This window comes from Onychostoma macrolepis, chromosome 24 (assembly GCF_012432095.1).
Source record: "Onychostoma macrolepis isolate SWU-2019 chromosome 24, ASM1243209v1, whole genome shotgun sequence".
NCBI classification, from domain to species: Eukaryota; Metazoa; Chordata; class Actinopteri; order Cypriniformes; family Cyprinidae; genus Onychostoma; species Onychostoma macrolepis.
The window spans coordinates 15,988,904-16,005,632 of NC_081178.1; the positions used below are offsets into that span (position 1 = coordinate 15,988,904).

General features: G+C 38.4%; 1 protein-coding gene across 2 annotated transcripts in view; it reads right to left on the reverse strand.

Moving 5' to 3' along the window:
- stau2 (staufen double-stranded RNA binding protein 2) overlaps positions 1-16,729 on the reverse strand; it is a 140,241-nt gene that overhangs the window by 49,722 nt on the left and 73,790 nt on the right. For both annotated transcript variants that reach the window (XM_058765174.1, XM_058765175.1), the window contains exon 12: positions 12,425-12,729. In XM_058765174.1, the coding sequence (XP_058621157.1) occupies positions 12,425-12,729 (305 nt within the window). The remainder of the gene's footprint in view (positions 1-12,424; positions 12,730-16,729) is intronic.

A 16,729-nucleotide genomic window follows, 5' to 3' on the forward strand; every position in this document is an offset into this window, starting at 1 on the left:
TTTTTTATTCGTTAAATGTAAGTTTTTGTTTTTTAAAGTTACGATCAAGCGGCCAGCGGCAGACAGCGAGTTGATCATTGCCTACGTTTGATAAATTTAGCTTTCTCAAATCATCACGACTTCTCTAAAATTAAATCTATAATTATAAAACAGCTCCACAATGTTAGTTTAAACGCTTGAGCTAGATAAATGTGCACTGATGCATATCCAGTAGTTTGTGCGGAGAGTGGAAGCTGAAGCGCGCTTTAGAGGACGCGCAAGAATGATCACTTGCATTGGAAACATTTCAAAATACGCTGTCATTTTTGCTCATAAAGGTAAGAGTAAAGGCTACGTTGTTCGAACCGTAAAGGGTCTACTTTTATTTGCGTGCACTCACAATATCAACAAAGCGTGCTTTCATAAAAATAAAAAATAAAAAGTTTCGGTTTTGAGCAAGCGGGCGTTCTGAAAAACCGAAACACAGCATATAGCCTACTTGCCTCACTGACTTGATAAATATAGTATCTATAGAAAGCTTTGAATTACTACTTTAAAAGCGAAATAATTCGAATCGAAAACAAAAACTCTTTCATTATAAAATCCCTAAAGATGCATTTCTCTCTAAAGGCGCATCCAGTGAGGAGATGGCGTGGATCATCATCAAATGCATGGCTGATCAAAAATGCAGCTTTTCCCGAAGCATTGGGAACTTTTTGTAATTCCACGCTCCAACTTCTTCCTGATGCTCTGCATGGTCACTTGTATGCTAATGTGTGCGTATGCGTTGCGTATTGCTTAGGCGATGTATAATATTTATAAAATAATCAGTATTTAATTAGCCATGTGTGCTCTGCGCGTATATGGGCACAATAAAAGGAGAGAAGCTAAATGAGCCCGAGCCCGACCCGAGCCCGATCTGTAAAAAAAAAAAAATGGCCTGAGCCCGGCCCGAATGGACTCGGCGTGTCGGGCCCCGTCGGGACCCGACGGGCTTGCAGACCTCTACTGGGGCTCCATGCAAGATCTCACCTCTTGGAGTTTCAATGATCATGAGAACGGTGAGGAATCAGCCCAGAACTACACGGGAGGATCTTGTCAATGATCTCAAGGCAGCTGGGACCATAGTCAACAAGAAAACAATTGGTAACACACTACGCTGTGAAGGACTGAAATCCTGCAGCGCCCGCAAGGTCCCCCTGCTCAAGAAAGCACATGTACAGGCCCGTCTGAGACCAAGTTTGCCAATGATTCAGAGGAGAACTGGGTGAAAGTGTTGTGGTCAGATGAGACCAAAATCGAGCATCAACTCAATTCACCGTGTTTGGAGGAGGAGGAATGCTGCCTATGACCCCAAGAACACCATCCCCACCATCGAACATGGAGGTGGAAACATTATGCTCTGGGGGTGTTTTTCTGCTAAGGAGACAGGACAACTGCACCGCATCAAAGGGGCGATGGACGGAGCCAGCCAGGGCATTGAAAATGGGTCGTGGATGGGTATTCCAGCATGACAATGACCCATGGCAACAAAGGAGTGGCTCAGGAAGAAGCACATTAAGGTCCTGGAGTGGTCTAGCCAGTCTCCAGACCTTAATCCCATAGAAAATCTGTGGAGGCAGCTGAAGGTTCGAGTTGCCAAACATCAGCCTCGAAACCTTAATGACTTGGAGAGGATCTGCAAAGAGGAGTGGGACAAAATCCCTCCTGAGGTGTGTGCAAACCTGGTGGCCAACTACAAGAAATGTCTGACCTCTGTGATTGCCCAACAAGGGTTTTGCCACCAAGTACTAAGTCATGTTTTGCGAAGGGGTCAAATACTTATTTGACTCATTAAAATGCAAATCAATTTATAACTTTTTTTAAATGCGTTTTTTTCTGGATTTTTTTGTTATAAATAAAACCTACAACTGTTCAAATAAACCTACCATTAAAATTATAGACTGATCATTTCTTTGTCAGTGGGCAAACATGCAAAATCAGCAGGGGATCAAAAAATATTTTCCCTACTGTAGGGATATATATATATATACTGCTGTATCGCAAACATACCACTGACTGTGTATCCGTTCGCAATGCTGGGTTTGATTTAAAACTTTTCCTAATGCATTTAATTGTGGTGGAGTATCGTCACTTTGAGCAAATAACTGTGGGCCACCATCAAGCTTAAGACACCCAGATCAGTGCCAGCTTCCTGTCAGCCTCAAGATTCATCACTCTGACAAACTTTGTTTTCAAAGTTCGCTCCTCGCACAAATACGCCACAGCGATACAGCTGGGCCCCATCAGAACGAGGCAAAAATCAGACCATAAGGGATTAGCACGTCTAGCATGTGTTTGCTAATGAAAATCCCAGCATAAACACCAGCTCCAGGAACAGGGAAAGGGCAAGAGAGACAGAAACAAACCATCCCGTTCTTTGATGCTTGGACAGGAGATGCGTTTGATGTCGACTGTGTATAAGACAGAGATGTGCAGTGGAAAAGGAGCCAAATCAAGCGTAGGACTCTGCCAGTGCTATTTGAAGTGCTTTTTACACAGACAACACAGCAGAGTATGGGGGGTAAGAAAAACAAAAAAGAATAAACTGCATCACAAGGCGGATCTTTTGGCACAGATGTTCAAAAAATACATCATCTGATAGTTTTCATTTTCATTAAAGTGGGATTTGCTACATGGCAAGGAAGAAAATTAAAACAAAATGGAGTAACATCTTGCCTTTGACTTAAGTAAACGGACCAGTGATTCTTATCAGGATGATATTGCTGGCGGATTTAACACATGAATACGTCTGATAACATCATATTGCAGTTACATATGCACTAAACCAGCAGTTCGAGTCATAACATGTCTCTGTTTATGATACGTCTAGCTTCAGCATGTGTATTTAATGCTCTCCTGGACAACTGGGTTGAACATTTCTACACGGAAAAGGAGGGAAATGTCTAAAAATAAATAACTACACTCCTAAAAACAAAGGTTTTAAAAATAATTTTTGCAGCAATGCCATGAAGAACCTACGGTGGCCCAGTAGTGCACAACACAATGAAATCTCCACAACAACGAAATCGCCACAACACAAGGCATAGGACTAATTTAGTTGTGTTGTGCTAATTTCACTGTGTTGTGGCTTGTTTTTGTTGTGTTGTGGTAATTTTATTGTGTTTTCATTGTGTTAATTGCGCATATTTTGTCATGTTGCGGCTTGTTTCCATTGTGTTGCGGCTTGTTTCCGTTGTGTTGTGACTTGTTTCCACTGTGTTGTGACTTGTTTCCATTGTGTTGCTGCTTGTTTCCGTCGTGTTGTGATAATTTGGTTGTGTTGTGGCTTGTTTCTGTTGTGTTGTGCTAATTTATTTGTGTTGCGACTTGCTTCCAATGTTTTCTGCTAATTTTGTTGTGTTGCTGCTTGATTCCTTTGTGTTGTGACTTGTTTCCATTGTGTTGCTGCTTGTTTCCATTGTGTTGTAGCTAATTTCATTGTGTTGTGGAGATTTCATTGTGTTGTGCACTACTGGGCCACCTGGCAGTGAACAGCTCTTTATACTTTACGAATGTTCTTTAGGCTGGTTCTTTAAAGAAACTTTTGTGCTTTTGAAATGTTTCATGGATGTTAAAAGGAACCACAGATGCCAATAAAGAATCTTTATTTTTAAGAATGTAGGCAAATAATTTAGCAAATATATTCACAGCCTATCTATAGCGTCTGAAGCCAGTTAGATAAAGCTTCACTTTTCCTCACCAAATATGGCTCCCTTTACCACTAAAGCAGACACTGCACATCAACAAATTTGATACATGCCGGATTTTACAGTTATAACATAAATATATCTTTAATCGCCTCATAAGTCATCCAAAAAAATTCTTCACCGATTTTTGGGTCGGATTGCAAGTCTAAGGCATACCAGTGCCAAAAACGTCTTCTGAATCATATCGTTCACCATAAAAGGATCGAGTCACCTTCAAAAGCCCACATCAATCCACTTCTGTAATTGAAATTATGAACCTGATGCTACTGCTGAGTTATACAACTCCAGATGTTCTCGCATCAAATTAAATCACTTTCATATCATCAGTCAGTGCTTTGCCATTAAGGGCAAGATGGTGGGTTACAGGTTATAGAAATGCTGCAGGTGGGCAGCACGGAAATTAAAGTGTGATTAAAACGTATGAATGGTCAGTCACAATACTGGCTTCAATGCCAGTTTTTCATGTATAACTTCAGGTATGGGCTTAGCTTTATTGAGAAAGTATTAGAGATATTAAAATTCTGATCATTAACATTACCATGTTATGGCAGATAAACATATTTATATAATGAACAAAAGTACTGGGAGCATTACATCAACAGGAACTGAGTTTTGGAGTTTTTGCCCGTCCAGTATACGGGCCAGTCAAGTTCTTCCATACCAAACTCATCCAACCAATGTTTTCATGCACCATGCTTTGAGCACTGGGACAGTCATATTGGAATAGAAAAGGGCCTTCCCCAAACTGTTCCCAAAAAACTTGGTAGCAGAGCATTGTTCATAATTTCTTGGTATGCTGAAGCATTAAGATTTCCCTTCACGGGAAGTAAGGGACTTAACCCAACCCATGAAAAACAGCCCCTATACCATTATCCCTCCTCCACCAAATTGAGCAGCTGGCACAATGCAGTCAGGCAGGTAATGTTCTTCTGGCATCCACCAAACCTACTCTCACCCATCAGACTGCCAAACAGAGAAGCGTGATTTGTTAGTCCACAGAACAGGTTTCCACTGCTCCAGAGTCTAGTGGCAGTATGCTTTACAGCCCTACATCCAAAGCTTGGAATTTTACTTGTTGATATGAAGTTTGCAAGCAGCTGCTCAGCCGTGGAAACCCATTCCATGAAGCTCCCGCCACATGATTTTATGCTGAGATTAATGGCAGTGGAAGTTTATAACTCTTCAGCTGAGCATTGGAGACTTTTAGCTTCAGCACTCTGTGATCTCACTCCATGACTACTGGTCCTAAATGCTTCCACCTTTCAAATAGTAGACTGTGAAATATCTAGCAGAGATGAAATGTGCTTGATTTTTATGCAGAAGTACAAAGCTTGCCACATCATACCAAAAAAGACTTGAGGCTGTAAAGGTGCTTCAACTAAGTTAAGGTTATGACTATTTATACAAAGTATTTATTTCAGTTTTTCCTTTTTAATAAATTTGCAAAGTTGTCACAAACCTGTTTTTTGGTGTGTAATTATGGTGCATGGAGTGCAGATTGTTGTGAAAAAAGTAATTTAAAGCAGTTTAACATAAGGCAGCAACATAATTTAAAAAAAACAAGGGGTATGAATACTTTCGCAAGGCACTGTGTATACTGAATCTACAGATATTAATATTCCATCATTAGCCCACACCAATCTTGTAAATCTTGTTGAACTCAGTGTGGTGGTGGTAGCACTTCTGACCAGTAATCTGACTTCTGGTCAAGTCTCTAGAGCTTCAACATAATAACCACGCAAACTTCTAGTTGAAAGCAAGGTTATTATTGAAGTAGATCCCACTGATATAAAAGATGAAATGGATGCATCACGGACACTTACGTCACCTGCATATGAAGCGATTTATGAAGTGATTTATGGCATGACTGCTGAGCAGTTGGCATATAGATGCTGAACCCTGCCGCCCGTGATCAAAGCAGCACCTCACAGAGAGATGCATGTGTGCCCAGCGCTGGCAGGATGAGAAATCCAAGCACGAGTTCTTTTATCAGCTCGTCTCCATTCATCTCAAAACGAAGGTCAGAAAACATCAATGGCCGTTATTTGAAGAAATAACTGAGAGCCTGTGATCTGAATCTAGGTATGCTGGTATTTCTAGCCAAGGTTAGAAACCATGTGAGAGACAGACAAACAGAAAGAGAAACAGACGGGCAGTGAGCAGAGGGGCTCAGAGGGTGGGAGGAAACAGAAAGAGTATGATTAAATAAAGGCAGAGGGAAAACTGAAACGGGCATGAAAAAGAGGGATAAAGGTGATGGTCTCCGAGTATATGGTCTAAAACTCAAAAACAAAACATTCAGAAAATCTTGATTGCCAGCTAAAAATTATACAATAAGTGTTGTGTTCTATTCATTTTTACATACCTCATAAAAATGTAAAAAAAATAACAAAAAAAAATTAAAGCAATCTTATTACCAGAAGTGGGAAATGTCAAAATAAACACTGAAATGCTGATTTGTGTAATTTCTTTCTAAAAATGTTTAATTATTTAAAGGGGTGGTTTATTGCAATTTCACTTTTTTAACATTAGTTAGTGTGTAATGTTGCTGTTTGAGCATAAACAACATCTGCAAAGTTGCAGCGCTGAAAGTTCAATGCAAACAGAGATATCGTCTTTTAAAATTCTGGAAGTTTAATGCCTACAAAAACGGCTGGTAAGGGACTACAACGAACTACTTCCGGGTCTGATACGTCACGGACCCAGATAAACCCGCCGGGAACATGTAAGGAAGGGGCGAGGCCATGCTGTGCTGCTTTAGAGAAGAGGAAGAGAAAACTAGGGGTGCACGTAAAAATCTATTCATATATGAATCGCGATTCTGTCTTCTAACGATTCTAATGGATTCACAAGTTTCAAAATTAATGTTCTAAAACAGCGGTTCTCAATCCTGTTCCTCGCGTCGCCCTGCTCTGCATCTCTCTCTCTCTCTCTCTCTCTCTCTCATTCAGATCGTCAGATCTGCTCCATTTTCACATAGCAATGAGAAGCGTTATACATGGACGCGTGTGCGGTTGGCGTACTGTATTAAAGCTTTAATCAGAATAAAACTGTATATTAAAAGCTAACATAAGTAGTAGCATAATAACAGCGTATCTAAACGTATGAGACAACAAACAAACAAACATACCATTAAGAGCCGTGCTTGCACAGGTTTTGCGCGATCCTCTTCACTAATATCCTCTGCGTCTCAATCGGGCTCAAATTGATAAGCAATATAGACGTTTCTATATTGTTATAAATCATTGTTTACAATACAACTGGAGCACATGCCGCTGAGCTGAGGGGCGGGACATTTAGACGCACGCTCGGCAGTTTAGTGAATCACAACACACTGAGCCAGCTAACCAATCAGAGCCCATCACGTATTTCTGAGGGAGGGGCTTCATAAAAACAGGAAGTAATCGAGGTGTTTGTCAGAGAAGGGACAGAGCGGTATGGAATAAAGGTAAATGATATGAAAAATAATGCGTTTTTTAAAAAATGAAGCATGAACACATGTTAGACTGCACCCCATAAACACAATCAAGCCTAGAAAAAAAACAGTAAACCACCCCTTTAAATTACAAAAACAATGTCTTTTTCATTTTCTCATTTTATACTAAAAAGTGAAACATCAAAGTAAACACTGATATCCTTATTTATGCATTTTATTTCCTAAAAAAATAATTCTTAAAATACATTTAAAAAATGTTTAGTTGCTTCCTATTTTTAAATTCGTACTTTAAATTAATAGGCAAAAAAAAGCATACAGGCAGTAAATAAAATAAAATAAAATATTCAGTCGGTTAGTTTGGAAACAAATGTTGGTTCGTAGTCACTGAAAAACTTCCAAGATTATATAAAATATAATCGTATTTTTAAAAAATATATATATTTTGTACGTTTTCTTCCTACAATAACTTTGATAATGAAGTCAACACAGCAATAGTAAAAGTTGAAAACGCAATTTATATTATTTACATTGAGTAGGTCATAAGCTCTGAAGTATACAAGCAGGGTGAAAGACTATGGTACAGTATGTTTCACTCAGTCTCATATGAAGTGATAGGATGAATGGGGTTCATAAAATGCTCAGGACTCATCCCTAACATGAGCTCTACCTACTGCTCTCCGCTCTCCCAGACTGCTTTGCAGCTCACAGGCTCAGCACAAAAGGCCCTTTATGATGTGCACCTGACATGCGGCGAAGAGCAACGTTCCCACAGAGATTGGCTTCACTGCTCCACCTCTTCTCTCCCTTTCGTCCTCTCCGAATCTCTGTGTCCCCAGCCTGGGGAGTGAACGCTAGCTGGCAGGGCTCCGGTTGCTCGACCAAAGGGGGATTTGGGGAAAGATCCATCTCTGGGTTCGTCTAAAGCTGATGCTACTTGCGCCAAACAAGTCACCCAGCTGACCAAGAGAGGCTCAAGAGTTTAACCAGATCACTGAAGGTTACTAAATAATCTGTCAGATGTCAGATAAGTTGACAGGAAAACCTTTGTTCTGTGTTTTAATACACTTTAGAAAAAGCATCGATTCTGTCACCTGTCATCATTAAACCCATATGGCTTTCTTTCTTATGTGGAACATAAAAGAAGAAATTCTGAAGAATGTGCTAGCTGCTCTTTTCCATGCGACTCATTGGATCTTTTCATTCGTTTAATTTGATTTCAACAAGTCTAAAGAGGTGCTTAACTTTCTTTTGTTACTGGGACATGTCAAAATAAATGTTGAAATTCAGATTTTTGTGATTTATTTTCAAATAAAATAAAATAAAAGCAAAAAAAAAAAATACTTTTAGAAAGTAACAAAATTATGTTCTAAAAGTATTTTTTTAAAAGACAAAAATGAACGAATAAATAAATAAATACTCTATGCCAAAACGGGTAACAGGGTTTTAACTGTTGCCTAAATTAAGTTCTCACTCAGTAGTGGCTAGATAGTTTGGGATCAAACGTTAGTTTGTAGTTAATTAAAAATGTTTATATCCCTCAAATGAATGAATTGTTCTTTTGAGTTGGATCTCTTCAATGAATAAACTAATCCAGTTCAACAATGTGGAATGATTTGTTCTCACATTATATTCATCTTGATTTAGAGTGTAAGTAAGTTACTCAATGTGGCCACAACCACTAACAGCTAACTGAAGGGGAAGATTATGAGCGAATAACGACTTAAATTTAGGTCTGTTCCTCAAACAAGCCATGCTTAGCAAGTTTTATGCAACATCTGGGAGTCAGAGTACACAGATTTTTACTGGGTTAAGCATAATGAGTGCTTTAAATGTTAGTTAAATGGCCTTTTCCTGTCTAAATGAGTGATTCTTGGCTGGAATAAGCTGGACCACAAATTATCCCAATAAACAATTGGTACAGAATAAGCAGGAAGACACTTTATGCTAAAAATCAAAGTCTGGCAATGTGAGACTAATTTATATGTAGCACAAAATGGGATTCAGCTATTGTTACAGGCCAAAGAAACATAATCTGATGGTATTTAGGACTATTTTTCTAATGATCATGAACATCTCTGCATGACTGAAGACAACGGACTACCTAAGAGCCCACTTAAAAGGCAAGTGTGGGCACAAACTCAGCCAAAATGTGAAGCTCAACTACAGAAAATAACAGCATTTCACTAAAGAGAATGAGAAAGAGAGAGCATATGTTATGCATTACTCAAACGACTCCATTATTTCTGCCCTACTTCCATCACATGTGGCCTGAGACAACAGGGAAATTAACAGCAAACAAACTATTTTCTCCAACCCTCTCTGCATCAGCACTGCTTCCAAAATGCCAATATACTGATGCCCTATCTAATTTTCAACCTCTGGCCAAATTCCATCAATCAAATCTCTTTACTCTCAGAGGCCCCGTGTGTCTAGTTGGGGCCCAACAAGAGCAAAAGACCTGAATGAACCAATCTCAACTGAAAGTCAATGCCAAATACAGCCCGTGCTAGGTCTTTATTTTTACAAGGCATCTATTAACTTCTCCATTAAGAGTTTCGAGATCAGAATCAGCATTTAGAGGAAACAGACGCATGAATAACCACACGACAATGAATACCACATCTGCAGTGTAGAACAACTGCTTTAGGAAACTGATTGAACATCGGTTCTTGTTGTGGCTTTCCCAAACAGTTTCAGGTGTTTCTGTTGCTCCAATGCCAACGAAAAAGGCCTCATAGGGGCTTTCATAACAGCTCCGTCAGGTCCAAACTGAATCACAAACATGGTCTGATTTAAACATGTCCTTTGGCACTGAGGATAGCATGTCTGCTGCTCTGATTAGAAAGGTGTTTGCCAATAAGCGCACACTATTTTGCACAAGAGCATCTGCCAACAAACATATGAAAGTCTGGAATCTGCGTTTCAGCGCTAAAGATGCAGCTCAGCGGTTTTGTTTTGCTTTTGGTACATTCAGGTTTTCATTACCAACCCACATCGTTCGGCGTATTGTCTCAATGAAACGCGTATTTCCTGCCTTCCTCCATTATGCACTGATAGAAGACACCAAGGAATGGGGGGGATCAAGCCAGGCGGGATTCTTATCAGGGTATTCGAGGGGGAAAGGGGTTTGAATGTGGAGTGATTCACACAGGCAGGTCGGCTCATCCCTCACAGCTGGCCCTTTAAGTGAAACCTGCTGTTTCCCCCCCGTGTTTACGTTTGGCTGCCTCACTCTTCTTCATCAGGTTTCAGACTACAGGAAAGCTCTGAGCAAAAACAAAGGCTTTTTCAAAGGCAACCTCAGCAGGTTAAGATAAAATGTTTTTACTGTCCAATATGAAAAGCACCTGCTGCTAAATTAAGTGGGCCGGCTCAGGGTGAGGTACTGGAGGGTGCTTTTCAGTCACTGGCTTGGTTTTCTTTAAAGTGTAGAAGAGATTGAGGACACACACATTGGGGATCAGGAAAGGTACAATTAATCGGAAATTATTAATGATATCTGAGATTATGAAGAATAAATTGCCAATTACAGCATTCCATTTTGTTTGACTCCTGCTTCTATTTACAACGTTTTAACAGCAATTTAATAAAAAGTCACATTAAACTGTATAAATTCCATTACTGCCACATACTAAATACCATATACACACACACACACACACACGTTTATAGTTCTATTTTGTATTTTAAATTTTGCATAACACATAAATACACTACTGTTCAAAAGTTTGGGGTCAGTCAGATTTTTCATTTTTTTGGGAGAAATTAAAACTTTTATTTACCAAGGAAGCAAAAATTGATCAAAAGTGAAAGTAAGTACTTTTATAATGTTTCAAAAGGTTTCTATTTCAAAGAATCCTGAAAAAATTTATCACATTTTCCACAATAATATTAAGCAGTTTTCTAAACTGTTTTCAACATTAATTATAAGAAATGTTTCTTGAGCACCAAATCAGCATATTAGAATGATGTCTGAAGAATCATGTGAAACAAAAAGCTTTGAAATACAAAACAACAACAACAACAACAAAAACGTTATTCTAAATGTAAAAATAATATTTCACAATATTATAAATGCAGCCTTGGTGAACTAAGAGACTTCAAAAGCATGGAAAAATCTTACCAAACTTAAATTTTTGAAGTGTGTATAACAAATAAAGTTATTTACATTTTTTGCAAGGCATAAAAAAGTGCATTTACATGATCAAAAAAAGAATATAGCCCTGATCCAGTCAACTGGTGCTAAACATTCTCACAATGGGACGGCAGGCCATTCTTATTGCTTGGTAGCCTGCATATAGAACATAAAATGCAGCTGCTCCACAAATAAAAATAAAGCAAACAAACAAAAACAAAAAAATTCAGCAATTATAATTTGCAGTTAAAGGGGTGGTTGATTGCAATTTTACTTTTTTAAAGTTAGTTAGTGTGTAATGTTGCTGTTTGAGCACAACAATATCTGCAAAGTCTGATACGTCACGGACCCAGATAAACCCGGCCCTCGGGAACATGTAAGGAAGGGGGCGAGGCCATGCTGCACTGCTCTAGAGAAGAAGAAGAAAAAAACTAGGGGTGCACGTAAAAATCTATTCATATATGAATTGCGATTCTGTCTTCTAACGATTCTAATGGATTCAAAATCCTCTTCACTAATATCCTCTGCGTCTAAATCGGGCTCAAATTGATAAGAAATATAGACGACGCCATTGTTTACAATACAACCGGAGCACATGCCGCTGAAGTGAGGGGCGGGACGTTTAGACGCGCACTAGAGGCAGTTTAGCCAATTATGTGAAAAATAATGTGTTTTTTTAAAAACGAAGCATTAACACATGTTAGACTGCACCCCATAGACACAATCAAGCCTAAAAAAAAAAACAATCAACCACCCCTTTAATTATAATATTTATTATAATATAACAATTATAATGCAGCCCTAGGACAAACGGAGTCGTGGAAGACAAATCAGCCAAAGACAGGTTGTTATCCTTTGTCTGCAATGGTATACAGACAGGAAAAGGGAAATGTAACTGTGAGAAATGACTACCCTGGCCTGTAGGAACATCAATGACAGAAGCAGGCACTTCCACATTTCCGCAGTCTCATCCAGATGGACGAACAGTGCAAGCCAAGCAGATCAATTTTAGGCTCCGCAAGAGATGTTATGAAATTTGAGGTCTGCTTCTCTGGGTAGAGCTAGCAGAGGAGAGCGAGCGCGAGAGATAAACAGATCTGTAAAATCACTTCATTTATTCCATACCTGGAAGCCTTGAATGTGGGCTAAGTACTCCAGCTGCTGGGAAGGCTGGATGGAGCCACAGGCCAAAGCAGGTGCTTTTCCCTTCAAGATCAGGGCCTCAGCGGTGGGCGAAGTTCCGCTCAGCAGCAGCTCTCTTGCGATGGTAGCGGTGTTGCCCACCGACGGGGTGTAGAATGGTGCTGTGGACCCTTGGCCAATGTCTTTGGGTGTCAGGTAGTTTCCAGGGGCACCGGGGACTCCCTTATTCCGGCTCGCTTCCATTTCTTGATACACATCCGGGGAGAGGTGAAGAATTCCTTTTTGTGCTATATATGGATATAAAAAGACACACGGAAATTGCTCAGCTGTGGGCACGTTTCTATTCTTAATATTGAAAAAGTCATAAAATAAATGATAAAATAAATACAAATTTTAAAAAAATTACTAAAATGGATAAATGAATAAATTATTACATTTACGTTAAATATTTATTCATTAATACAATTTATTCTGTCCTTGCTGAAAAAAGTATTAATAAAAACTAATATATATACACAACACAAAAATTCTTTCTGGTCCTCGAATCTGATTGGCTCAGAGGAGTGCGATATTCAAGTTATATCAGAACTCCAACCGTTTCACTCCGCCTGCAGTATTGTGAGTGCCATGGTGGATGCCCAAATCCACTGTAATTTTATAAATAATAGTGTATTTGTTAATAAATATAACGTCTATTTGAAAATTTGCTTCAACGTTTTGGGTGATGTGAGCTCCATGGCGTTTTTTTGTTTTGTTTTGTTTTGTTTTAAAGACTAATATTTTTAATAAACACTGTTCTTTTAAACTTTCTAATCATCAAAAAATCCTGAAAAGTCGGTTTCCACAAAAATATTAAGCAACACAACCATTTTTTAAGAGTTATAATAAGAAATGTTTCTTATGCACCAAATCAGCATATTATAATGATTTCCATAGGATCATGTAATACTGAAGACAGGAGTAATGGCTGCTTAAAATTTTAATAATATTTTACAATATTGCTGTTTTTACTGTATTTTTAACCAAATGAATGCAGACATAAGAGATATCTTTCAAAAACATTAAAAAAAAACGTACTGACCCCAAGCTTTTGAATGGTTCAAACTATATGTGACCGTGGACCACAAAACCAGTCTTAAGTCGCTGGGGTATATTTGTAGCAATAGCCAAAAATACATGGTATGGGTCAAAATTATTAATTTTTCTTTTATGCCAAAAATCATTAGGACGTTAAGTAAAGATCATGTTCCACTGAAGATATTTTGTAAATTTCCTACCGTAAATATATCAAAACTTCATTTTTGATTAGTAATATGCAGTGCCAAGAACTTCATTTGGACAACTTTAAAGGTGATTTTCTCAATATTTTGATTTTTTTTTGCACCCTCAGATTCCAGATATTCAATTAGTTGCATCTCGGCCAAATATTGTCCAATCCTAGCAAACTATATATCAATGGAAAGCTTATTTATTCAGCTTTGATGCTGTATAAGTCAGATGTTTCAGACGTTGTATGAATCTAAACTTTGAAACTGGTTTTGTGGTCACATATTAATAATAAAAACAAAAGAATAAATAAAATAATACAGATGAACTATGCTTTTCTGAGTGATCTGACTTATGATTTTCACCTGATCGATGATAAAATAGTGGGGTATTTTCCCCAAAAGAGAAAGTGTGTGTATTTTAAACATCTGTTAAAAGTAAGTTTTGTCATTTTTATATGTAGATTACAGCATTATAAACGACTTTCAAGTTGACAGACACTGACAAAACGCCAAATTCTTCTTCACAGAAGCCAGTACACAGTGACAACAAGAGAGGAGAGGAACAGAGCAGCTGCAGTGAACGTCCTCATCTGTGCACAGATTCTGCTTCCTGTTTGCGTTTGCTGTCCTAAATGAAGTTTCCAAAAGCAGCCGGCTGTTCTCCACAATTTCTGACAACCCAGAACAAGCAACAACTGATTTAACTTAGTGTTCGGGCCATAAAACTGGTAAATATTATCCCAGAAAATTGTGAGAAATGTAAATAGGCAGTTCCTCTAAGCGCTGCAGTGTGCCGTTGACGCAACCCTTTAATTCACGGAGAGAGAATGTAAATGAAAACCAGCAGTTTGGAGTTCCCATCGGCCATTTCAACAAGGCTGACTGGCAAAGAAGGCAACAGACATTGAATTTTTAAAATCTTACACGACAACTTGCATTTTGCATTACACAAATCAGCATCCAGAGAAAAATGCATACTTAACATGGTATAAAACGAGAGGTGTGAGCCAGAATGACATCAATTTGGGAATTACGACAAAAAGCACATAAACAATACCACCACCCCATCGGCACCCTCAGTTCTCGTTCTTTTTCCCCCTTCTCTCTCTCTTTCCCCGTTCCAACAGGTTCCACCCAGTATAATGGGCTGAATTTGAGAATGGTGGGCTGGAGATTGGCCAGCTCATGGCCCAAGCTGTGATTTAAAACAGATAACACACAAGGCCCAACTGTAAATCAACACGATGAAGCAATGCTCCAAGACACTAAACACTAACACACTGACATATTCGTACACACACGAGCAAAGCGCCGTCTCACTCACACTCACATTCAGTTTTCGTGGAATCCTGCTCTACTTCTTCCCTTTTTAACACACAAACAGACTCTTTCTCACACGCACACTCACGAAAAAACATCAAGAAATAAATTATGGCCACTTTGCTGACGAAAAGCTGCTGAAATGCTTATCTAGAATGGCGATCTTGTGTTTTTTTGGACTTCTAAGATCGTGTGGGAATAAAAAACCTCAATTAAGAAGATGTGTTGCTTTTCTGGGACATAACGCAACGCTGAGACCTCCCATACGTCCCTTAATCCATCCCTCCTGCCTCATTTCCTTCATCCGTTTATTACTCCACACACAAATTATAACACATATGCCATGTATCTCCATGGGATTGTACATTCAGAAGAATGCATCATGGGATTAAAGCTCAAACTTGTAGGATACCAGTGCAGGAAATTGATTAATAATGCCTGACACATTGTCTTGTTACTTTAAATACAGCATGTTACATGAGCCCTGAGACCATACGGTTGTGCCGGACGTGACTCAATGTGCAATTTTGACTACATTTTATTTTTGTTTCAAAGTCTTGCTCATTTTGTACCATTACACTCTTGAGAGGGATCCAACCCTGGGCATTTAGCTCTATATGTCAGCAATAAGGTATGAGGGTGCTACAGGCACTTTTAAACCTTTAAGGTTGATTTTTATTAAAACGAACACATTTCCACTTTTTTGCAAAGTAAAAGTGACAAATTAAAACTTTCTTGGAAACTTTTATCCTTGTGCCAAAATTTAGCAAATTAAAAACATGAAAATCCATCATAAAAATATCCAGTACCAAAAAATGGTAACAAACCATTTATATCCATATTTACAAAGCTGAGTGAGAATGTCAATGAAAACCAGCAGTTTGAAGTTCCCACTGGGAATATATATCTGATATAAATCTGCACATTTGATATCAACAAGGAAAAGAGGCAATGTACCATTTTTTTAAATCGTCATGCGACAACTTGCATTTTTCATTATGCAATGAGACAAATGTGGGGGGGGGGCATTTCACAAAACAAGTTATGTGGCACAAAAATCAATAAGTTGACAAGTTTGCCCTAATTAATTTTGTGTACTTGTTTAACAAAGAGAAAACGGTATAAGTGATGAAATACAAGAAACAAATAAAAAAATCAAGGTAAATATCACTAGTAAGCAGAATATTATTATTGTGGATCATTTCCAAACTGAAACTTTGATGATGCAAAATGTGTAAATATTATTTAATTGTATTTGGGATTCATGAAATCTTAGCTAAGAAATTATCTAGCCATCTTATTCCAAAAAAAGTTTAAAATACAATTTCCACTTTAGAACACAATTAAACACACAATTTGAGATGTGGTGAAAATGATCAAAAAATATAACATTGACAAAATTCTCCTTTGATGCATGTGCACACTTTTGGACAACTAGTGTGAAACTGTGTTTTTAGAGAGTCCACATGGCTAAAAATGTGCACAGTTCAAGAAACACCCAAGAATGCAGAGCTAAGGATTTAAATCATAGCTCTTGCATAATCAAAATGTAGCTGATATAAATCTGCACACTTAGCAGCGATGGACAAGGTACCATAAATCTGCTTTAGAGAACCTGGTTCTGTGTTCACAAGGGTGGAAAGGAAAAACTTGGTTCGCAGGTCACTGACATGTACATCTGCTCTGAATTGAGTTTACA